This window comes from Channa argus, chromosome 16, assembly GCF_033026475.1.
Source record: "Channa argus isolate prfri chromosome 16, Channa argus male v1.0, whole genome shotgun sequence".
In the NCBI taxonomy this organism is placed as follows: domain Eukaryota; kingdom Metazoa; phylum Chordata; class Actinopteri; order Anabantiformes; family Channidae; genus Channa; species Channa argus.
The window spans coordinates 19571374-19597041 of NC_090212.1; the positions used below are offsets into that span (position 1 = coordinate 19571374).

Genomic DNA, 25668 nt, shown 5'->3' on the forward strand with positions numbered 1-25668 from the left:
TCGAATCCTTGAGGTACATGGTTTGTTATCTAAATTACAATTAGAAAGTTATTAAATGGCTTTTTCCAAATCTAAAAATGCATCCACAGCTTTATTTGCTCAATAAAGAGGTTTATATTTCTTAGCTCTTACTTTAGCACCTACATAAATGCACTGAAATAGTATTAGCAAATAAAATAACCTAATAAAACTAATATAGCTTTGTTTGGTGTGTTTTCTTTTTTAAATCTTAAAGTACACAGTTGCAGCAGCCCTGAGTCTAGTCTTTGCCCAGTGCCGGACACGGATTACTAAACTGCCTGATAATTCCTCAGCCCATGCCCAGAAGACCTGGTTCTCCAGGTGGAAATACAAGTAAATACCAAAGGCTACTGGAAAAGCAATCAGTGCCACTGTTGTGTGAGATGATATTCTTACCATTTAGTGTCTCAAATACTGTGTGATGGACCCAGAAATAAAGACTAAATCATATTCCCTCCAGATAGATGTTATTGTAGATGAATATTACAGTGAAAAGATTTGTTTGAAATTGCAGACACATCACATGTGAAGATGATGTGAGGGCACAGAGGCAGGGAGGAAGAGGACGGAGGGATGGGAGAGTATTGTAAAATGTTAAACTCACAGGTGGCAACGATCTCCTTTGATGCCCTTGGTGGTGCAGAAGCACTTGCCATTGTTGGGGTTGCACATGCTGGCATGACCGTTACACTTGCAGGCTAAACGAAACACATAAGACATAAAAAGGTAAGTGACCGAGTCAAGCAATACTACACATCGTTTTCACATTTAATGATGTAACATTTCATAGCAATAACTAAGAACATGAATAATAAAACTAAAGTATTTTACTTCGCTGTGAATAAAGTTCTTTTCATCCTATTTGAACTACATTTATCTGCAGCCAGTTGGTCCAGTTCACCTCACTACAAGGGGGTTTGCTTTCTGCCAAAATAGAATTTCAACAACTTCAGTTCAGAGACATACAACCACAGATCTGATCATGAATGGTCATTTATTTGTACATATGCTCAATAACAAAGTGCAACTCGGGTTCAGATGGGGCAGCCCCCCCCCCCCATTGCTGCATCTCCCACACAAGCTCCAGCCCCACCCACAGTTGACTTAAAGTACCACTCAAGAGAAAAAAATTTAGTAGCTGTTACCAGATGCTAAAAGTCTATTAGGATTTGTGAATGGAAGAGCAGTTTAACCGCACGAGCACCAACATTAACATTCCCCATCTTTTTCATTAAACCTGTTTGTCATTATTAAAATTACTAAGCCTTGTAGTATGAACGGCTAAAAAAATATGTACAAATTTGTGTAACAATGGGGGACAGCTGGTAGAACAGCATGCCATGTTATGATTTTACCGTAATTTATGTACATTTGCCATCTTAAATATTTGCTCATCATCTCTTTTTTAGAAGTACTTTTTAGTTAAGCTCATAATGCCCCTTCAATCAAACAGATAGGAATAACATTCCAATAACTGCAAAGTAGCATAAGCGTTGAATGTATGTAGACATACATATGTACAAACAACCAGGCAGGGAAAAAAAAAAAAAAGTACAGACAACAAGTGGCCGTCACTTATGGGGAGCTAACTAAATATTCAGGGATCCCCAGAATTAACAAAAGGGGCAAAGAAAAACAAAGCCACAAAACATACACACCATGGCTGTAATATACAGGTTCGCTAAATTAAGCTGTCGAACAGTTGGATGAATGATTTGCTGTCTGACTGACTGGCTGCCTGTCAGTATTAGCTGTGCAGCAGAGTCTGCACAAATCTCTAATGTGCCACAGGAGCACTTTATTGTTCAGGCAGGAATCAGGAAAATGGCCCACATAAAACTCAACTGTAAAATATTGACAAGTTAAATGAAGCTGTGCGCATAAAGACTGTCGGCTTGATTTAGGGCCGGACTGAACAACCCGTACTCACGTTGGCAGTTTCCCCCGTTGGTCGGATCTCCGTAGAAGCCGGAGATGCAGCTCTCGCAGTGTCGGCCAGTTGTCAGGTCCTCGCACTTCTCACACACGCTCTCGTTGACACACTGGCTGTGGCCGTTGCACTGACAAGCTGACAAAGGATAAACAAAGGCCAAAAGAGAGAGACAGGGAAAAAATAAAAGGGGTTTTAATAAAAACAGCCCCAGGCCCAAACATACATACTTTAAGTTAATTTCCAAGCCCAGAAAGTTGTGCGCTGTTTTTAAAACACAGACACTGATTTTATGTGTTCTGCAAGTTCAACAGAGCCCCCTTTACAAACTTGATATAAAGCACAGAGACAAGCACTTAGAAAACAAAGGGTCCCCAAAAAAAGACACTACTGAGTTGATCTTTTATGAGGCGTAAATCTTTATGTTAAGTTGCAGGACTTACTACATTATCATTTTTAATGCATTCTTAGATATATAATAAGATGTTAAGAATACAAAATTACGAGCCAAGTGTCACGTGTCACCTACCTGGGCAGTGGATGAAGGACCAGTTGTACTTGGCTTCACTGGGGCACATGCTGGCATTGAGCGCCGGCTGGGGGCTTGCAGGTAGACCGGGCAGGGTGGACGGGGCCGGGACGGAGGTCTGGAAGGGCCCGCGGTACGAGCCCTCAATGCATTGACCTTTGCCTGTGTTGCTGGGGTCGGTGCACCAACCGCAACCTGGCTGGTCCAGACAGTGGCCACACGTTCGATAGCCAGAGCAATTCTCAGCTGTAGCAAAACCCGACATTGGTTAAACGGGTGATGTCTTATACTGGGATTTGTACATTTTTAGCTGCTATGTTGTACTTGATCATGAGTTCACAATTTGGTAAACCGGTCATACTGCAATAAATAAATAAAAACGTCAGTTGAGTGTAAGTTTTAATGTGCCGCAGCTTCATGCCTGAGCTGCTGGTTGTCTCCACCTGTTCTCCATTTTTGCCTGTATTTTAATTCCTAACTCTCAGCCCTCACTGGGGTCTTTCTAACTGTGGCTGTAAGCAACGATTTCTACTTAATTGACCTGCCAGGTTAAATAAATGAAAATTGTTCTCTGCTGTGCTGTGCAAAAAAAAAACAAGCAATCAAACTATTAAAGCAGATTATTCATCACCATCTCTATGGGAGAGGCCACAGTTTAATGTGCTCAGCTACATGAATGTAAAACATTCAAAGATGTTCTACTGAATGTTGCCTTTTAGAGTGTTTATAAGTCTGACAAAGATCGATGTATATGCTTTGGTGACTGAATACATTAACTCCAACCGGAGCATTACATGAGGTAACTTCAGATTTATGCTTTTATTTTTATGTTTCCCCCTATTCATAGATTGTAACTCAAAAATCCTGACTGGTGTGTGGTTATACACGTGCTTACTGCAACTTAATCTGAGCTTTAATAGTATGCTGTAGCATTTCACTGTGTCGGAGTGTTTTTCTATGGCAGCACAGCAGCAGTTTCTCTGGACTGAATAGGACAAGAAGGTGGTAGGCAGAATGAGGAATGTGCTCAGAGATTGCACACTTAAAAGTAAACATTTTTGATAAAAATCAATGATACCACTGCCAGGGCCGCAAAGCAAACGTGACCCAATATTCTTACACTGAAGTATGATGAGATCAATGATGCTCAAGTGAACTGATGAAAAAACATTATAGATTAGGAAAAAAAAAAATTCAACAGAGGAAAAGAGTGTAATGTTCCTGTTTACTGGTCCTTGATTTTACGGAGCATTTTCTTAAAATAACTACATATTTTGGTACCAATTATAACTAAAATGGGAAAACCCTAGTTATTTGAACCCAAGTAAATATCTATTCATTAATAATTTATTACTGGGAACTTTAGATGGATAAATAAAGATTTGTTTGGCTGTAAAGAAAGTTCGCTCTTTTCTGCGTTTAGATCACCTGCTGTGCACGAACTACAAGATACATTAATTATCATCAAAAGAAAACAGTCTGTACTTCCTCTGAAATTAGACTTTTCCTTCTAAGAAACTCCTTGGAAATGATGGCTCAATAAAGTAAAGTTTTAGCAAGTGGCACGAGAGACATGAATCTGTTACAAGGGCAAAATTCTACCGACCGCCTCCCTTTAAAACTCCGTGTTTTCTGTAGAACAACTCACGTGGACAAGCGTTCATAGTGTACCACTCCATGCACTGCCCAAAGGGGAAGGAGGCCACGTAGGCATTGGAGTCGACGCACTGCTTCATGTTGCTGCACCACATGCACTCAGAGCTGCTGCTGGTGCACTCGCTGCAGGTGGATCTCATGGCACACGGCGTGCGGCACTGCTTGGCACTGTGGTTGGCTGAGGAACATTTTCAAAGTTATTTTTCGCTACCCATAAAGTTTCAATATACACTGTAGAGTTTGTTTTTTTTTTTACATGGAGGTCTCACTTCCCTCTCTGGTAGTGCTCTTTTGCTGAACTGAACTGAATTTGACAAGCGAGCATCCAAAATGAGTCTGACACGCTTCCTCTGCGCTCAAAGTGCTAGTACATCCTGAAGATTAACAGAGTACTGGGAACCCACCTGGTCGTTCACACAGGCTGCCGTTCACCGTGGTGATGCAGGTTTGAGCTTTCAGGCCGCTGGACGCCGGCTCAGCCAGGTAGCCACAGAACCCGGCATCGCTCGGCTCTCCGGGCAGCCACTGCAGGGTGGTGTTGGTGAAGGGCGACATGTCCTCCCAACACCAGTATGACACATTGATTTTCCTGAGCCCCACCCAGGGTGTCACTGTGGCTTTGTACTGAAGCAAAACACAAGAGGGACAAAGGTAAAACAAAGATTTCACACTCTGTTCATTTTAAAATTCTTTATTGTGATAATACTGTGGGAAAACCCTTCATGGACTGAATTGGAGGCGACTGGGCATCTCTTTAAATATCAGACACCAGGTCAGATACAGTAGCTCGGGCTTCAGTCAGAAATCACAACAACAATTTTTCATCTGCACTGTCTAAATTCCGCTGGACTGACCGAGTGGCAATAAAAGAAGCTTTACATCACTTCACTTGAGACGCGCCGTTATCCATCCCATCTTTAATCAATGGCCACGCTGCTGCAGTAGTAGTAAACAAAGAGAGCTCTCCTTCACAGGCGTGAGTCGAATTACAGCTCCATTGAGATTTAATTGCATTTCTTAGATTGATTGGCCCTGTCTGCAAATAGTTGGGATTGCCAAAGCGTACAAACCGTGTCCACATAGCACGGAGTGAACTCATGCAAAGCGGGTTTCAGCCTCTGTGTGCCTGTACAGGGTCTTATGGTTTGAATTCTTTACCTCAGCGCCAAGCTTACCTGTAACTGACCCGTGGAACGGAATTAAAGACCGGCAGGGAAAATCTACACAATTTCATTAGCGTTGATGGAACACACTTTAATTTCACACCTTTCTTCTGATTTAGCTCAAACGTCACGTACACCATGGTGGTGCCCCGCAGGGAACTTTGTAAAATCCTGAGTGGCTTACATTTTTTTGCATGGGTGGTCCCAGTGAGGGACAAACGTGTTCGTGCCTGCTGGGTGATGTATCCAGAAACTAAAGCAAGACAACACTGTGCTTTATTTAAGTTCAGAGCGGTTCGTTATGGCTGGACTCTTGCAGTGATTCTGACACACCCACACTATGTAACACTCTTCGGCAAACTCAAGTGTAGAAACATACTAACATATTTACATAGAGTTGGACGTAATTAGGGCAATAATAAGAATCTCCCCCACCCCCCCCAAAAGTTTTCATCAACAGCATGAAACCGAGACTGTTTGGTTATTAATTCAGGAAATCTGATGGTGTGGAGCCTAACGTGTCCTTTCATTCACGTTGTTGCTTTACTGCTCAGTTCTTCTAGGCCACAAACAAGTCTCCAAAGTCAGATTAAAAGCAAATGCAGGCTAAAACATTAGAACCACCACTTCTTCTAATGCTCCCCAACACGACTACCACCCTTTCTGACAGCAAAAATAAAAGTAGAATTCATGGTAGAGCCACTGCATTGGATTGCATTGAATTGCACAGGTGGTCATAATGTTATGCCTGATCGGTGTAATAACCACAAGTCATAACTGGTCTCCTTTTTCAGAGAAGTCACAACAAACTGATGTCGAGCCTGAAGCACTGATTTGATGTTTTTCCTTTTTTCCCCCCTATTAAACATACAGCTGTGAATTTATGCCAAACTCACAGCCCAGATTGATCGACTGAAGTAAAGCTGAACCTAGACTGGCTGGGCTTTTGAGAGGATTGCATTCGAATACAATTTAAAAAGAAATTCACATCTAGTTAGTGATCGTAAATTATCACCTTGTTCTGCATTTGTTGATCAGTAACATTGCAAGCAACCACATGTTTGAGGATCAGGAAGCTACATGTGCCAAATCAAAAAAAAAAAAAAAATTCAGGACTTACAAAGTAAATCACCTTGCACTGTATGCTGCCTGTGTCAGTAAGTGCATTTTTTGCGTGTGTGTGTGAAAGCCAGCGCAGTACATCTGCCGGTTCTTCACATCTATCTGTAGATATGTGATCTGTGTCTGAGGAGGTAAACTGCAGCTTGCAATGGGCAGTCGATTGTTGGGATAGATTTCGACGCATTTGCTCTAATGGAGCGAGTAAGAGATGTCTGAGCTAGTGGGGAAGAATCTGTTAATGGAAGATTTGTTTCATGCTCACTGGTCCAAAAACCAAAGACAAGAAGAATCCAACCTGATCTCACCTGCTGTTAGAAAAAAAAAAAAAAAAAAAAGGACTGAATTACAAAGGAAGTGCAAACATTAGCGTACAAGAGAACAAAAGTCAATTTTTGGGTCGTAAGTTAAAAATGAGAAATAAAGATAAATTCTTTGTGCTTTTTTGTTCGTTTTTTTTTCCTGTCTGTCCTTGTTGGATTCTGTTTTTTCCTCGTACATATGCACCAGGTTTCAACACAAACATCCGTCAAAGAAGACGCTCTGATTAGTATTAGATTTCCCCCTCATCTATCATTCTTCTCTCTGACTGATGCAATCTTCTTGCTGTAATTATCCGTTTTACCTTAACTGCTCTCTATAAGTCGTATTGCAGCTTATTCACTGCTAGTCTGAGATTCGCATTTTCCCCCGAAGGAGAATATTAATATATATATTTTTTATATGTCATTTTACTCTTCCTTACCAACATGCTCATAATCTGCAGCTCCTTCAGGACAAAGTCCACCTTCTTCTGCGTTGTCAGGGAGGCCAGGACGGCATTGTGGCTTCTGCAGGCAAGCTTGGCGTTGTCGTACGTGTCCTTCGCTGTGATGAACTTGAGACAGGAGTTGCCCACCAGATGCCAGCTTTCCCCACAAACATTTTCTGGAACAGCGAGAACAGATACGGCTGCTGAACAATGTTGTATGCATTTATATACAGTGTTGCCTTCTGGTTGTTCAGCTGTCTTTTATCGCCACCTCTTCTCAGGTCAGTACCTGGTTACGTTCCTTTCAACAGTTGGTTACGTTCCTTTCAAGGCAACAGTTTTGGAAATATGAATAATCTTCCAATTTTAAATTACCTGGCAGTGAGATACACTCCTGGTTGCGAGGTTCCCACTGACAGTTCTGGTCCACGGCACAACTTTTACAGCTGGTTTTCTTGTTGCACACGTATGAGGGGTTGTCTCTGGGGCAAACATCATACTCTATGGCCCCCTTGGGAACAAAAAAAAAAGAAAGAAAAAAAAACGATTATTAACAGAAACGAATTAATAGGCACAAACTCTTCTGAATCACAAGACCAAATGATTATGTTTCATGTAGGTTGTGTTAGGATTATTAAGTATTTCAGTAATATTCAGATATCACAGGCACTACATGATCACTGCAGTCAGAGAAAAGGACTCTTATTTATCAAATATATTTTAGAGACAGATCAGAGTGCTGGGGGAGACGCACAAAATGTCTGACAGCATCAAAATGAGCAGTAATTTAATCAAAGATTGAAAAACCTGATTCAGAGCTTGAAACAATAACGGGCTTCATCAGTTCTTTATTTCATTTGTCATGTCCCAATTTATACGAGGCGAGTGACTCTTGAAGGAAATAAGACAGAGGATTGTCGCAACATTTTTGTATCTCATAATTATAGAACTCTGCTGGAATTAGTGCAGAACTAGCTACAACTCAAAATGTGTAAATATACATAATTTAAAGAGAGTCTTCACAAACAGACTACTTATCTTAAGTAGTCTCAAAACTTAATTTCTGCCTGCATGACAAGACGTAGTTAGTTTTTCAATTTTCCATTTGCAGTGAAAACAGAAATGTAGACCTTAGAAGAAAATCTGAGGGCTTGGGACCTGGCACTGCGCGGCCAGGGATGGACTGTTTGGGGTTCAGTGTCTCGCCCAGGGACAGTTTGACATGTGGTTGACACATATTTTTGGCGAGCGGCCAGCGTACCAACAGAGCCACTGCCGCCCCAGCAACAGGTTTGTCAATTCTGTGGTGTGAAACAGAAAGAATCCGTTCTGTTCCACTTTGTTTAATGTCCTGAATTGTTCACACTTGAAACTGGTCAAATTCCTTTATCCACATCACAAAGTCATGTGATTCCTTTATTTTTCCATATCAAATGTTCTGGTGGCGGCAACGCACTGATACAGCTGCAACAGAACAGGCAGTTTTGAGGTCCCTGTCCCCTGGAGTCAGCCATGTGAGCAGGGTCAGTTTTCTTACCGTGGCAGAGGTGCAGTTGCTTCCCAAAGAAACACACTGGGCTGAACACCACTGGCAGCCGTTGGTGTTGGCGGTGCAGCTGTAGCAGTCTGTATACTGGTCACACCTCTCGTTATCAGCATCTGCAGAGTTAGGAAAACAATGGCTTAAAATGACATCACAAATCCAAAAGAAATGACGACTCACTTAACCAAACTTTTCTTTTTGTTGTTCGTAAGGTGTATTTACACATGAAAGCAGTGACTGAAAAATGGAAAAAGCTGTTTAGAGTCAACGATTAGTCAACACCATTAGCGCAAAGATCTATTGTCCATCCAGACAAAACCACTTGAGACCTAGTCTAATCATTGTTTGAATCACTGTGGAACTACAGTAGCTTGACTTCTGACCCTTGAATGTTATTCTAAAATTCAATATTATAATTTGTTATTAAGAATTTGAGCTACCGGGCCTGAAATAGAAAAGCAGCACATTGATTGAGTTTCTTTCTTAAACAATGTAAGTAGCCAGACTAGACACCAGTTACTGGACATGAGGAAACTGGGGCAGGGTGTCTGCCAGACAGCAGGAGAGAGGAGGAGGAGGAGGGGGGGGCCTCTCTGGTATTAAATGCACCTTAAAATGTCCCAGGATGCAGTTTCCATCTGCCGGCACTGCTGTAGATGTCGGCACCAGAAAATGAGACCGGCCACACCGGTTAAACTGAGTTTGGTTTTTTTTACCCCTTTTCTTTTTTTTGTGATAAATGGTAAACAGCAAATGGAAGCGAATTCTCTGCAGGAACCAAAGAGACCTGGCTGAACTCTTCCTGATGACTACCTCTTCCTGTCCTGTCCGACACACATAAGGACACAAACATATGCACCCAAACGGCAGTAGAACCTGAAGACTGGGACACACTGTAATCTTTGAGAAAACAGAAAAATGTGTTTATGTGACACATACAAGCATGTGATACACATATAGTGTCCAAGGTGACGTTTCCAAATACTTGATAAATCACTCATATTCAAAATCATATAAAAATCAAGGGAAAGAAGCAAAACCTCAAATTGAGCTGCTGAATGTCTGGAAAGCAAAGACATCAACAGCAACGTTTCCAAAGAGGAATGAAGAGCAAGTTTCCTCTATTTCACTCAAGAAAGGCAGCAAGAACCTAAAACCAAAAGCTTAACGTGTTTACTTGTAGGATCCTAATACAGCGGTGGTGTCACCTACATGATCGGGTATTACAGAAGGCTGGCTGCTGCTGCTGCTGATCGCTTCCAATAGCGTTGCTCTCCCAAGGCAGGCATATCCCCTGGGTGCTGTTCCAGATGCAGTGGATTCCTGGCCAGGCCTGCATGCAGGACTCTGCAGCGGAGAAGGCCGAGCAGCTGGGTGAGGTGTACATGAGGACGTCGCTCAGCAGGAGGCTGTTGAATCCGCCGAACACGTACATCACACTAAATGACAAAAGAGGAGAGAAGCTGTTAGAGAATTTTGAGGGGGGGGAGAGTAAAAGGATCTGATTTGTAACCTACAATTTTCCCCTTGTTTTGACCTTTTGTGCATGGCGAGAATCAGAACTTTAGTTCTAGTGGTCCTCCTTTCTACCAAGAGGTCTGTTCCTGTGTAGATAGACCCCGCAGGCCCCTTTGCTCTGTGTGTGTGTGTGTGTGTGTGTGTGTGTGTGTGTGTGTGTGTGTGTGTGTGTGTGTGTGTGTGTGTGTGTGTGTGTGTGTGTGTGTGTGTGTGTGTGTGTGTGTGTGTGTGTGTGTGTGCGTGCACGTGTGTGCTGGTGGCAGCAGCTGTGCAGGGTGGATGGGTAATTTGCACCAGTCTAATCAAAAGTCCTCTTGGATCATAGAGGGCACACTTCAAAATGTTGGTTCTGGACATCCTGCTGAGCGTGCGGATCAAAAGGAGGAGAATGCGGGAGTCTTGCAGAGGACCACATCAGTTAGCTGCTGCCTTTCTTATTTAAAAGATGGGAGTCGTGGCAGAAAAGCAGATGAAGACAGAGAGTAAAATGACTTATTAATAAGAGCTGGTTCACTCAAATAAAAATTTTTTTTTAAAAAAAGGGGGGGGGGGGGGGGGGGGGGGAATGATTTTCCCACTCATTTTAAACAACAATCGTGTATGAAGTCTGCAGTGACCTTGGTACGTTGGAGGGGAAACCACTGAAAAATCACTTCAGATTTAAAAACAACATCACTCTCCACTATTACTTGTGTCTGAAGTAGTTCCAATAAAAACTGTTGACAGTGAGGCCTGAAACCACCCAAGTATTTGCCAAGAGCATGATGAATGATTAAGTAAATTGTAGCTCTAAAACATATTACACAGCATGTAATGATATACAAGCTATTCTGACATAAGTGGTGTAAAGTACATTCTGTGGACTGTGTGCATTTGCTTTACAGCTTTGTGTGTTGACTGATACCATGCAATATTCTTCATATTCTCTACGTTTTTAATCGAACTACAATTAGTGTCAGATGCTTTGCCTTTAAGTCTCTTCCCCATCTGCTTCGTTGTCTCCTGTGCGTTTGCATGTGTAATGTTGGCTACTGCAACACTTGAATTTCACTTTGGGGGGAGACTGAGGGAAGTAAGTAAGTATACATCTAAGTAACCTAATAGTATAATAGCAAAATACAATACAACGTATGGAAGTAAAATAAGTAAATACATACCGTAGGAAATATGTAAGTAAAGTATGCACATAAGTAGTAAGTAAGTAGGAATACAAGTAAGCATCCATGTATCTGTCCATCCATCAAAATTCTAAAACATATGAATAAGACAGCATATAGGCTCCAAGAGCAAATACATCTCGTGTGCCATTTGCTGAAAGCTAGCAGGGACTTGTTGCAGGATCGAGTAGGAGTTTAACTACATGGCGAAAGCTCCTGAATGTGTACTGAAGTTCTTAAGAGAAACGGAGTAAAATCTCAAACGGGTCAAGTAAAGGGGCTAAAATATTGGGCTTATGTGATGCACGAGACATTTAATCTCAAACTCAAGTACATTTTCCATTTTTTTCCATGCTTTATTGATAAGTGCTTTTAACATTTTGTCTTTTCGTTAAAGAGCAAGATGGATAAAAAGCAAGTTTCACCTTACTGGGATTTGAATGAATGCAAAAACAAACTCTGCACAGCTCCTGAGGAACAGGAGTCATCGGCGAGCATTTATTCAAATGGTTCTGAAGATTCACGTAAATATTTGATGCTTCCTCAACAACAGGATGTATAATTTAATATGGATCGTTGTGTCTTGCTTCGCTTTGGCAGTGCAGAGAATACTTACGATGAGTCATCTCTTCTGGTCACAGCATCGGCCCCAACATACTAACAATGAAATGCCATGTATGAACACACAATGTCTCTGTCAGTCGTCCTTGGCTGTAAAGGTTTGCCTTTTCTTCCCAATGGTGCCGAAACCTTTCACTTACATGGTCAGCCATGACTCAAAACTGTGTTTTTCACATCAGATGATGAGCACAACATCTGGATCTGGGTAGCCAGGGTGGTAATTTAAGCCGCTTTTCTTGCAGCTGTGTCCCACACTAGGCAAATCACATTTTGCAGTTCTGATTTACACCAATGGGAAATTTCCCATAAATGACAGCCAACCTGGTGTGTATTGTGTTTGTTCCTCATCAAACAAGGGATGTGGATTCGACACATCTCATCCAGCGACAAACTGATTTTAAAAACTTATTTCAGACAGTCTACAGTTGCAGTAGCTAATGGAAATACACAAATCGATTCTCAGACTCCTTTGCCAGCAAATGTTTACCTTTAAAAAAAAAAACAGAATCGTTTCTGGTCATTTTTCCCACCACTTTGTTGTTATCTGAATTTCCTTTCATAGTTTTACTTTGTCCCCTTGGTTTGCCTCTACACATGCACCCTGGAACCAAGATTAATGAACAGAAACTTTATTATTTATTCCAGTTTCAGAGTTTGAAGGATGCACACCTACAGCACGGACGTTCCCTTTTAGCCTGCGGCTCTGTAACCCGTGTGTTCCATTGATACTTTCCGGGTGCCACGGCTTTGTGGTGCACATTTGCTCAGCCCAGTTAGGTTAAGTATATAGCACACACATCCAAGGTATCTGGGTCTCCCCAGTTGGAGAGTTATGATTTGGGCTGATTACTTTTAAAACAACCCAGTTTCTGTATTCTGTGCCAAGCCGTATTTCATCATGTATAGTGTAAAAAATTCAATCTTAGTTGAACTTGAAGCAAATGTATCTTCGGTAAAACTATTTTTTTGTTTGTTTGTTTTCATCATATTACCCACAAAGCCTTTTTTGTGAAGCATCGTACAAAACACTGCTTGTATTGTAGTTAATTGCTGAACACATCCTTACCTGTCACTGAAGACTGCAGAGTGCCCGAAGCGATTGACGTCATTGTAGAGGTCTGGTCGAGGCAACACTGTCCACTCATCACAAGCTGGACAGAAGAGAAGACAGTGAGAGGTCAAACTATTGACCTGCTCCCACACTTTATTTCAAATTTTATTCAGCAGCAGCAAATGCAGCAGACATGGTATTGGTGGTTAGTGAGATGTTTGAAAACTCGTATCCTCATGTAAATCAGTGATCAGTCTGCAAAATGGTGTAAACGAGGAGGTGTAAAGATTCTCAAACTGATCTTTGAACCCGAGTTCACACCTTAGTTTTGGTTTTGTTTTAAATCACCAAGAGTTTTTGAAACGTGGATGACCGACATGTGATCTTGTCCCTGAGCGTAATGGAGCTGCCACATTGACAGACAGGTGCTGCACCATCGCAGTCTTATTTTCTCACAAAGGCAAGTGATAGGTCCTCCTGTCTGTTCTGGTCTCGGGTTCCAAACTGTCCAGAGCCCTTTTTAGTGTCCCAGATTGTAGATATAAACCATAAAAAGGTTAACATGTTTTCATGTAACACTTGTTTTAACAGTATTAAATAGGACATTTTCAGTAAATATCGTTACAGGTCATGTAGCAGTAAAAAACAAAACAAAAAAAAAAAAACATTATTTTGGAGAAAATGAAAACCAAATTGGGAACTTAACAATGACCCCTAATACAGGTTAACCTCCAACTCACCGAATTAATCCTTACTGGATACGCAAATCATCGAATCATTGAATCCCTTATGGGTTTGATTTGAAATGAAGCCAAAATAGCATGTGACCGTGTACTCATCATACTGTGTGCAAAAACAAAACGCTGAACAAAGAACGACACAACGTGCTGGCACGGGGAGCCTGAAAGTCGAAGCTGCTTCAACACAGAACAGTGACTGCAATACATCACCTTCACTCGGTACAATGCAGTGCAAGTCATCATGGTTTCCCTGAGGAGAGTGTGACAGCGCCACATTCGCAGGTGGGTAGTGCCCTCTGGTGTCACAGCCCAGTACTGCAGCTACTGCGCTGCATTGCCCCTTGGAGTGGGGGAATTATTACGACACCATCTACCAATGTCAGGATAGCGGACGGCCCTTAAATTCTCACTCTAATTGAGTTCAGGCTGTTAAGGAGGGGCAATTAGTTCTTGACGTGCGGCCCCGTCTCAGCCGTAATTACCAGACAATTACAGAGCTGATGCTGCTGACACGGACCCTGCAGCTGGCCGGTGAGCGTGGGGGCAGGTGAGCGAGGAAAATAGCCTGCTAGTCTTTTTCTGTCCAATTGCAAGATCATACAGAGGATGTGGAGTGGCAGGTAAGAGGGAAAAAACAATGGTGAGGGAGGGAAAACAATGCTTTGAGATTTTGGAGATATGGAGACCAGAGTAAAATGACAAAGTCTCATTATGCCAATTAGGTGAAGGCATGTGGTCACACAAACATATGAATAGGAGACTCAGCCAAGAATTAAACTGAAGTAATGCTTCCGCAAGTGCTGCAGCTGCCTTCGCCATCGTATGATGTTCACACAAGTCCAGTGAGCAAAAACAGGGATGTTCTAGCAGATATTTCAGCCCCAACATGCAATTCTCATGGACAACAGCCAGCTGGAGACCGAGGGGGGGGCTTGCTTGGTGCCTGCCACTGAGACTGTAATTCCAGCGCCTGTCAATCATCTTCGTAATGACACAGAAAAACAGAATGTCCTCGGGCCATTTCATGGCCTGCAGGGAATTCTCCCTCCCATCCAGACAGACTGAAAGCCTCCTTAATGAGGAGCTTATGACAGCACTGTGGAAGGAGGCCGAATCAATTTACAACAATGTTTGCGGACAGCTAACAAAATGGGGATGTCAGGATGGGTTCTGACAAAGCTGTGCTAACATCTATTAGGGCACAGAGAACTTTAAATGGGATTATAATTAGAATCCAAAAAAGTAGACTACAATCAATAACATTCAGTACTTGCTCTTCATATTTAACCAAATACAGACTCAAAACTTCAGTCAAACACTGAACTTCCTCTTCATCCAGATACACAAGGGGAAATAATTCTGTATTTGTAACACTCTCCACACGCACAAACTGAGGGCTGACTATCTTGATCAAGGGCACCTTCGCAGTAAAAAGAGAAGAGCACAAAAATGTTAACATTAGAGACACAAGATGATGTCCCCAAAACCACAGGCCGGAATCCTAAACTACCTACTTTACCTACATTACTGAGTTTTGATCACTTTATATTTACTTTCCCCTAAAATCATCAAAAAGTGTGACCCACAGCTCCAGGGGATGTTCTACAAAATCTGTTTCTGGCCAATCAAGTTTGTCTGGAGCCGGTTTTGTGCACAGGGGAAGTGTCACATAAAAGCACGATAAAGGTCCAGAGCCGAGCTTCTGTTTAAAATGCCGCCCGTCCTCACGGTCATCCAGGTGGCACGAGATTTGAACAAAGGTGCATCCAGATCACTGGACTGGACTTTTAATTTAAGCTTTAACAGCTTTACTGTGGTAAAAAAAAAAAAAAACTCATCTCAGCAGATAACAAGGTTAACACAAAACCAAACAAATAACCTTCAACCAGTACTTTCAAGGAAACTTTAAACTTCAGCTTGTCTGTGCAAAAAACAAGTGACGCGAGTGATTTCTACATATCATGTAGACTTTGCAGTGTGTGCACAGGCAAAAAGCACTACACAGCTAGAAAGCTGAACACCATATTATAATAACCCCTTTGTATAAAAACGTGCTGTGGTTTTCCGCTGGTGTACATCAAGCTGCAACCTTTGACCTTCTGTCGCTCCAGTGGAGCTGCTCAGCATGCAACAACAAAACACTGTGGTTGTACTGAGCAGCTCCCAGGTGTGAGACTGTACAGCTGGTTGAATGCAAAGCAGCTCAGTGCAGGAAAAAAAAAAAAGATGACGACCACTCAGCAGAAGTTTGGGAAAACAGACTGCAGGAGTCTGTTTATTATTATTGTTTACTATTATTATTTTTACCGTGTGTGTGTGTGTGTGTGTGTGTGTGTGTGTGTGTGTGTGTTACTGACCCAGACTGTAGGCCAGGAAGTCAGAAGAGAAGCACTTGGCCCCGTGACTCATGGATGTGTCGTTGTGTGTGTTTCCTCCAAATACCAGCATTGTCCCGCTCACTATCGCGGCTGAATGGAGGTAACGGAAGAAACCGCTGTCTCTGAGAATAATCCTGCACAAACACAGAGGAGCTTGTTATACAGCAGTTTTTAAATCAGCCAAGATAGCTCCCTAATCTTCCCTCGCTGTGGTGACAAGGATACACACATCTGCTTTCCTTCCACAGTATTTGCTCACTACCCTGGAGACATTGGAGCTTAAGTGTAGTGACCTTGTGGTACATTGTTCTGTGTTTCACCAATGCTTTGGCTCACACTAAAACGCACGTTCTATTATCAGAGTCAAGCCACCTCCTAAGTTCTGATTCCTGGTAGCAAACAAAAAAAGAATCACAGCACGACGCCCTGTTAAATAAACCTTTGCAACATTCTACAAACTTCTCTGAGTATGTGTCAACCAGAGAATCTCACCATTTCCTCTTGTCCACATCAAATTTGTACAGGTCTCCAGCCAGGCCATACTTGTTGGCACTGAAGGCCTTGTAGCCTCCGTGGATGTAGATGGCTCTGGTGCCGGGGTCGAACACACTGCTGTGACCGTAGCCACCCTGGACCAGCGCACCTTCTGTAGACATCATGCTCCATGTGTTTTTAGCTGCGGAGTCACACACAGAACATAACAGGAGAATCGAACTGTTTGGTATGTGAAATAAACATTAAGCCACTATGAATCGTTGTATTCTTGCTCCTTAATTACATTACAATACTGTTAGAAGTACAAAAGCAGCTTTAGACTTCCATCCGATTTTTTTGTGATAATTGAGGAAATCACATTAACCAAATCAGTTTCATTTGTGAACATGATGGGGAGATACCCTCTTGTCGGTTAGCCACAGTGGCAGGTTAAATTATCCCATTTTCTCAGACAGATTGGCTGTAAAAGGAAAATGAGACCTTCTAATGAAGTCTGGTTGCCTGCCAACAAGCTTGGTGGGTTAGATGAAAAACACCACCCAAGCCCCAAACTCATTAGCTGCATTTTAGTGGCCAGTGCTAATTTCCTGTAGCTATAAACAGATATGTTAGGCACTCAAACCATGTCCAAATCTATGAGACGAAGACAGGGAGTAGCTTGGTCAACAGCACTGGTTAAAAGGCACATGGTAGGTGTCAATGTTGAACCTGAGACCTTTTGTTTCCCTGACAGCAAGTACAACTCACCAATGTTGTACTCCTGCACTTGGCTGATGTAGCCGTACAGAGGGCAGTGTCCAAACAGAACCAGCATGACAGGACTGGCTCCCTCTTGGACAGGAGGCACAATGTGGGCTGAATGTCCCACTACGGCATACTGCTCCTTGGTTCGAGGGCTCAGGAGGACCCAAGTCTGGTTCTGGATGTGGAAAACCCATAGCTGGCTTGATACATTTCCCGTCGAGTCGATCTTTCCTCCGTACATGTAGATTTTCCCCTGGCAGAGACAAAGAAATGGATCATAAACGCAAAGAGGCTCCTTCATAAACACATGATCCAAATAAACTGACATCATCATGCAGTGCATTAAATATAATCATCTGAACTTCACATTTCTGTATGAGCATACGTTTTTAAAGTATGCGCTAAACTATCTTAAGCATCATTGCATATCGTTGCTGTTTCCTATAATATAAATGTCTAACTTATATATTTAATGCCAAGTGAACGTTTTTCCTCATTGGTGACGAAAAAAAACTTGTCTTTTGCCTTTTTTCTTTATTTTGATTTGTTTTATATATTATTTGAAATCTGAATTAAACATCTCCATGATTCTAATCTTCAGACACAGACATTTTATACAATAACTGTATTTAAATATTGAAAATAATACAATGTATATGTTACAATCCCAATTCAAAAACAGTTGGGACAATGTGTAAAACATAAAAACAAATATCATCAACCCATATTTTATTCACAATAGAACATAAACATCATATCAGATGTGGAAACAGAATTCTTGCTATTTCATGGAAAATATTAACCCAATTTGAATTTGATGGTAACAACACATCTCAAAAAAAGTGGGAAGAGGGGAACAAAAAGCTGGAAAAGTAATTGCTTCAAATAAAAAATTTAAAAAAACTAATGGAGGAGCATTTGACAATTAAGTAGGTTAACTGGCTACAGGTCAGTAACATGACTGAAATGTTTCTTTAATACCCAGACAGGCAGAGCTTGTCAAATGTAAAGATGGGCAGAGGTTTATGACAACGTGTGTCTAAGAAATGTGGAACAATTTCATAAAAATGTTTCTCAATATAAAATTGTGAAGTCTTTGAAGATCCCACCATCTGAATTATATCAAAAGATTCAGAGAATCAGGAGGGATCTCTGTGGTCAAAGCAGAAGGTCAAAACTTGGATGCACGTGATCTTCGGGCCTTCGAGCTGCACTGCATTAAAAACAGACACGATTCTCCACTGGACATGACTGCATCAGCTCAAAACCAATTCCAGAAATCTCTTTGTGTAATCCACAAATGTAAATAAAAACTGTATCATACAAAGAGGAAGCCGTATGTGAAGACGATCCAGAAACCACCGTGTTCTCTGGGCCAAAGCTCATTTAAAACGGTCTGAGGCAAAATGGAAAACTGTTCTGTGGTCAGACGAGTCAAAATTTGAAATTCTTTTAGGAAACCATGGATGCAGTTTCTTGTGGACTAAAGAGGAGAGGGACCATCCACCTTGTTATCCACCCAGTTCAAAAGCCTGCATCTCTGATGGTGTGGGGGTGTATTAGTGCCTATGATGTGGGCAGCTTACACATCTGGAAAGGCTCCATTAATGCTGAAAAGTACAAGGAGGTTTTAGAGCAACACATGCTCCCATCCAGACAACGTCTCTGTCAGGGAAGGTCTTGGGTATTTCAGCAATGCTAAACCACAAACTGCATCCATCACAACAGCATGGCTTCACAGGTGAAGAGTCCAGTGCTTTCACCAATACAAAATGTGGCACTTCATAAAACGAAAAATCCAGCAACAAAGGCCCAGAACTGTTGAGCAGCTAGAATCCTGCATCAGACTAGAATGGGACAACATTCCTCTAAAACTCCAGCAATGGTCTCCTCACTTTACAGACGATTACAGACAGTTGTTAAAAGAAGAGCAGATGCTACACAATGGTAAACATCACCCTGTTCCAGCTTTTTTGAGATGTGTTGCTGCCATCAAATTCAAAATGAGCTAATATTTTCCATGAAATGGTAAAATGTCTCAGTTTCAACATCTTATATGTTGTTTATGTTCTATTGGGAATAAAATATGGTTTGATGAGATTTGCAAATCATTGCATTCTGTGTTTATTTACATTTTAAACATTGTACCAACTTTCTTAAGTTGGGGTTGTGCATTCCAAAACGAGTAACCTTGGTTACACTTTTATCTACACAACAGATCCACATAAATGAAGTGACATGTTGAATGGAGAATTGAAAGATTCCCAGTTTCCTCACACACTCCTCTGGAAGTGTGCAGAGGTCGTTATGTTCTGAACTGCGATGCACTTTTTAATCTGGAACTCGAACTTTCCAAAGTCTCACAACAGTAATCATTATAATGGTGCCTGACAATATAGTAGCTCAAACACATCAAAAACCACTAGGGGATCATCCAAGAAATAATCTGAGTATCAATAACCCTACAAATGTCCTTGTGTAGACATCGTTTCCAACAGAATAATTTTGCCTCATAAAGAGCTGAAGGTCGGACAGAATAATGGTCTCTTCATATTAAGAGCTTGGCATTTTCCTTTTTTTGATTTCATACAACAGTAAACATGGGTAGAATGTATTTGTGCACTTTACAGTACACACTATGTGAAAAGAATTAGAGAAGAGTAAATGCCATTGTGTTATAAGTTGGGACTTGTATACAAATGTTTTCTGCACTAAAACTGCTCAACATACATAAAGATTCCCAGGCTTATTCTCAAAAGCTTCAAGGTGAGACACTGTAGTATTAGCTTCATCTTTTATAAGACTGAACCATTCGCTCACTTATGTTATGTATCACCACCGATTTGACTTGAAGATTTGTCTTGGAAGCCCACCCTGGCTTACAAGACACAACCGTACACTGTGATGCAATTTGTGCAGTACAAACACACTACAGCTCTAAACTGTCTTCCCTCAATCCACACAGCAGACCGACTGCACCTTCCTTTGAATCCTCCCTTCTCTAATTTATTATTCCATCAGCAGCTTTTAACGTTTTTTTTTTCTGGCTGAAATGAAACTGCTTCACCACTTCACTGCAGCAAATCAAAACCTGGAGATTTATATATTAGTTCCAGACAACAGACAGACACGACTGTAGGCATAAATAAAACGATGACAAGTTTAAATTATTAATTTCGTTGTCATTTGTTCTTTTCTTAACCTCTTCAGAAGTCAAGTTACACTGAAACTGAGTTGGCAAAGGCATGTAGAGTTCAAGTGAATAGGAGTGAAGTGGAGAGGCCTTCACGTACCTCATGCAGAGCGAGTGAGTGGCCATATCGTGGCGTGACAGTGTTGACGGATGGGTCGAGGGTCAGCCAGCTCTTGCTGCTGAGGTTATACCTACAGAAAACAATCACAAAGGGGTGGTGAGCTCGATGCAAAGGCTTCAAGGACTCTCACTTGGAAAATGTAGGTTTTTTTAAAATGTGACGAAACTAAATTGTCAAACAGATGAAGGTATAGTTCAATCACCTGACAACTTCATGGTTTGCACAAGCCACCAGGAAAACACTTTGCTTGGGCAACATATTCAACCAAAACAAAATAAAAATAATAATGATAGAATTTTATTTTCAGTCCTGTGTGGATTATACTTTAAGATGTTAATTTGTGATTTCCGAGAGTTTGGTACAGGAATTTAGTTCCATTTAAATTGAGCCATGCCGTTATTATTGATCGTCTCGAACTTGTGTTTTAATTAACATTTGTGAATTCTAATTTGAATCATGTGTAAAATCTACTTTTAAACTATTAATCATATGATGAGTGGGTACAAGAGAGGATTTATGCTGTTACTCAATACAAATATGTCAAGGTGACCACAAGAAGTTGTGTAAAGTTGGCAGAATTCCTTTATAGTCTCACATGATAGAGACCAAGGGGAAATGAAAAACCCTTGGCCTGCAAACAACACATAAAACATAAATATGAGTTAAGGGAATAAATGTGATCTTCCTGGGTGGAGTTGAAGGTGAGGAGGATCAGCCTAAATTCTAATTTAATGATTTTAATTACATTCTCCAATCTGACACAGAACTGTGCTCCCTTTGAGCAGACAGGAAGTCCTGTGGTTTCTATCCGACAGTCCTGCAGGCGAATATTACTTTAGCGCTTGGTAGAACAGGGCAAAGGTTAAAAATATTTAAATTCTTGCAGCAGAATCTAGGGTTTCAAAAATCGCATTCCCTGCAGTCGCATAGCAACGGCAGGACTGATGTCTCGCAGTCCTTTTGGACGAGAGCGGCAGCCAAAGGCTTGAAAAGTGTAGATGCTCGCAGTGAGAGGGCTTACGCTTTGACCATGTGATAATCTGAAGCGTTGAAGACATAGCCTCCGATGACCCACATGATGCCCTGGTCCACCACAGCCTTGTGCGAGGCCCTGGCCAACCCGGCCTCAGCGTACTCTTCCCGGATCCAAAAGGAGGAGTTTGCGGGCACAGAAATGGAGCAGTCTGGACCTGAGGGGGCAGGAAGACCACAAAGTCACGGTTATACATGAAACCTAATGATTCACAAATTAATTTTTTTTTTTACACTTTCAACAAACAAGCCCTGACCTTTAAGTGGAATATAAAAACTGCTTCAAGAGACTAAATACCAGCAAATGACCAACTTTTTAGCATGAGATATTTTTCTGAATTCACAAAGGACTAAACTTTCACAGGCGTCATTAGTTTACTTTATTGTCTTAAAACACACACACACACACACAAAAAAAACTAAAATCAGGCCATCTGCTCAGTGACTGTGTGGGTGGAAAAAATAAAATAAAAAGACATGATCCATTATTGATTTCGTCTTTTGAATAATGAAAGTGAGACGCAAAAGAAAGGGCAGAGAGGTTAAAGGAGCATTTTAAACGTTAAAGATGATAGAGATTGGTTGTTCAGATGTGAGGTAATAAAGCATTAGAAAGTAGATTAAAATTATTTTCTGAAAACAGTTATGGTGTGAGTAACGGGAAGGCCAACCTCCTGGAAAAGAAAAATTAAGGCAACATAAACCGGAACCACTCCTGAATGAAAGGAAAGGAGATTCTTGGGAAGTCTTTTAGCAAACAAGTCCAAAATAGACGCGCTGAATCCCACAGGTTGCGATGGGGTTAGGGGACAGTTTGGTGCTGGTGTTAAACTAGAGTGTGTCCATTCTACCTGATCACAAATGCAGATAAAACCTGTCAGGAATAAAATAATAATAATAATAATAATAATAATAATAATAATAATAAAAAAAAACATTTACCGACCAATTAGTGCCATCACGCCACCATAGAGGAGAAACAGGATGTTAACTACTGGGTGGGGGGGCTGGCTGGCCGTGCAGAAGCAGCCATGTGACGGGAAATGAAGTGTTACAATATTTGCTTCAGCCATCAAGGTCACTTCTGCTTGTATTGTTCAGCAGCTGAAAGAAAATCCCCAGTGGCTAATATTCTTCAACCTGACTCTGGTATCGCCAAGCAAACAAAATCACCACTATACTTGGTGGCACTGCCATAAATAAACGCGGCCTTAGCCTCCTGCAAAGATGTAATTTGTTGAAGGCTAGGCATCTGTGAAAGAGAGATTAAATGCAAGGCTGGCTTGACTAAACAAGCATCTGTCTTTGCTTTTGCACTGCTTGGTGTAGCAAATGAGGAAAGCATTTGCAATCTGGCAGCACAGAGTCCTCTAAGTGTGCTATTCCTCGACTGAAACACCATGACAGGGTAATAAAGGCTAAAGAAAATGCCAGTCTGTTTCCTCACTCCCTCAGCTTTGGTAATTAGATCGTGAGCTCACTGAGTTGCGGCTATAACTGCAGTTAAATTAAGCCATTGTCTCTGGTTATGTAGAGAAGTGCAGTGGAGCCATTGAAGAGCTAATAGAGCGTTTAACTTTCCCATATGGTCGGATTCAGAGAGAGACAGTTGTGTCAGGTCAAATAAGTAAAAACTCTCAATATTTGGGACTTAACCAAAAATAATGAGAAGGCGGATTTGGCAAAAAGTTCATTTGAAGTCCATCATGTTACAGCAGATGGGTGTTGTGTGGCTTAAAACTGAGGAGGCGCTGGGTTGAATCACCAGATAAACAGGCAAAATCTGGATGGATAAAGTCACTAACGCTCTTTACTAAACCTCCAACTGCTTCGTTCTTTAGTGCCTTGCTGCACTGGATATTCCACTGGATTCCTTTTTATTTTTGCATTCTATGTTTTTATTCTTTGGCCAACAAAAGGGAGGAATGACCTACATATGTATTTAAATAAAATGTAATAATGTGGTGAAAATGAGGTTACATGGCTTCCATTCAAATAAAATAATAATAATAATAATAATAATAGAGAAAAAAGTCCATACATAATTCAGCAACACAGACAAATAAAAGTTGGGAGACTTTGTGGTCAAACTAGCCATGAAATAAGACCAACTATCCCCCCAAATACCCCCAAAAAATGTTTTGTATGGAAACTATGGTAGTATTGGGTCGTCAGGGAGAAGGAGGCACAATCAAATAATCCCAACTGCTTCATCAAAACCTAAACGTACAAATTGTCTCTCTCTCTCAAAATTATGTTTTTATTTCTTTATTATATTTATTTTAAGGTTTTTATTGTGTACATGGTGGTTCACTGTGCATTTAATCCGATTATGTGGCTGCCTCAGTCATGTGATCCTAAATATACCAGTTGTTTTCTTATATTTCACTTTTCTCAGCTCTAATCCCTTTACACTTTACCCGGACTGTGTTCTGAAAGCAGAGGTGCTTTTCATTCTGCAGAAACGACATAGAAAGCTTCTTCTAGTCCCTAAGGAGGGATTCGAATGAGGGCCTGCTGAAGCCCACTTGATGACATTGTGGTAATTTGAAGTAGTGCAAGTGAAGGAAACCATGAGCCTTCATCAGTGGCAGCCAACGCAATGCTGCAGTGCAAGCCCACCTTGCCATCCGGTCTCGCAGACACAGGTCTTGCCCTGGCAGTGCCCTCGCTCAGGGTAGCCACAGTTGGACAGGCAGTAGGGGACATCGCAGGCTTGTCCTTTCCAGTTGGCCTCACAGTCACAATACACCAAACCCGTGGAGTTCCCCACACGACACTCGCCATGGCCAGAGCAGTTGTTGGGACATGTATTCACCCTGGGGGGGAGGGGAAAGGGAAAGAAAAGCTCTGATTCAAATCTTTCCTGTAACAGAGCCTCTGAATCAATTCTCAGGAACATGCTTTAATGAGTCAGTGACATCTGCTTTTGTGCAGAAACTGCTGTCACAGGCTTAAACGCTAAAAATATGCAACTTCACACTCCACCCAGCTGTATGCATTGTTACTGGCTTTGTCCACCCTCATCAGTTGGTCAGGCACCTGCCTCACTCCTCTCAGGGGGCTGTGTGGGTAAAGTAACAGGCAAACAGGCAGGTAACAGGCAAACACACCCAAAAGCAAATCTGCAAATCTACAGTTTTCAATCCATCCAATTCAAGCATTGTGTCAAGAATCAGAGCTGCACGTTCTTTGAAGATTAATTGAAGTTAATTGTTTTCCGATAAACAACTTTTTTTTTTATAACATTTTGTATTTTCACTCTACTGTAAGTGGGACAAATCATCGGCATCTCGTCAACAACATTGTGGGACAAAATATGTGGTTTCTTGCTGAAATCATCAAGACAAATAAAATGGTTTTGTTCATGTTTTTAAACAATATTAATTAAAATGCCAAAGGCTTTGAAGTTATATTTAAATGTTTTGGTGTCTGCTGATTTGATTACATTTGGAAAAACTTTGAAAAAATTATTAATTATGGCCCAGTAGTTTTACACCACCACTAACCAGTCAAGCTGCAGTTTACATGCATGTCGGTCCAGACTAATATTTGTATTATTTCATGCATGAGCACAAGTGGACATGCATGCGAAACGAAATTCTCTCCACATGAGATGCTGTGCTTATGAACATGTAAGGTCACAGTGACTAACTATAAGCAACGAAATCCAATTAGTTTGCCCTTGAGTTAAAGTGAAAATATTAGAAAGGTTTAGAAAAAATAAATAAATAAATACGGGAGGTAGATCTTGTGTTTGCAAGAATGAGACAGAAAACTGTGCAGGACGGGCACCCGGCGTTAAAACACGGGGGGGGGGGGGGGGGGACACGCTCTGTGGTTGCGACCCCTGGAGGGACAAGCTGAAAGCCGTTGATGCTATTGTACGTATGTCTGGAAGAGAGC

The 25668-nt window shown here is 41.4% G+C and overlaps 1 protein-coding gene across 3 annotated transcripts in view; it reads right to left on the reverse strand.

Annotated features, from left to right (window-relative positions):
• Positions 1–25668, reverse strand: part of atrn (attractin) — a 113200-nt gene that overhangs the window by 75340 nt on the left and 12192 nt on the right. For all 3 annotated transcript variants that reach the window (XM_067479825.1, XM_067479826.1, XM_067479827.1), the window contains exons 5-20: positions 24385–24581; positions 21752–21920; positions 20710–20800; positions 17420–17669; positions 16670–16853; positions 16157–16311; positions 13075–13159; positions 9925–10151; positions 8707–8828; positions 7545–7680; positions 7164–7345; positions 4541–4760; positions 4129–4314; positions 2481–2726; positions 1952–2089; positions 626–719 (exon numbers count right to left, since the gene is read on the reverse strand). In XM_067479825.1, the coding sequence (XP_067335926.1) occupies positions 626–719; positions 1952–2089; positions 2481–2726; positions 4129–4314; positions 4541–4760; positions 7164–7345; positions 7545–7680; positions 8707–8828; positions 9925–10151; positions 13075–13159; positions 16157–16311; positions 16670–16853; positions 17420–17669; positions 20710–20800; positions 21752–21920; positions 24385–24581 (2682 nt within the window). The remainder of the gene's footprint in view (positions 1–625; positions 720–1951; positions 2090–2480; positions 2727–4128; positions 4315–4540; positions 4761–7163; positions 7346–7544; positions 7681–8706; positions 8829–9924; positions 10152–13074; positions 13160–16156; positions 16312–16669; positions 16854–17419; positions 17670–20709; positions 20801–21751; positions 21921–24384; positions 24582–25668) is intronic.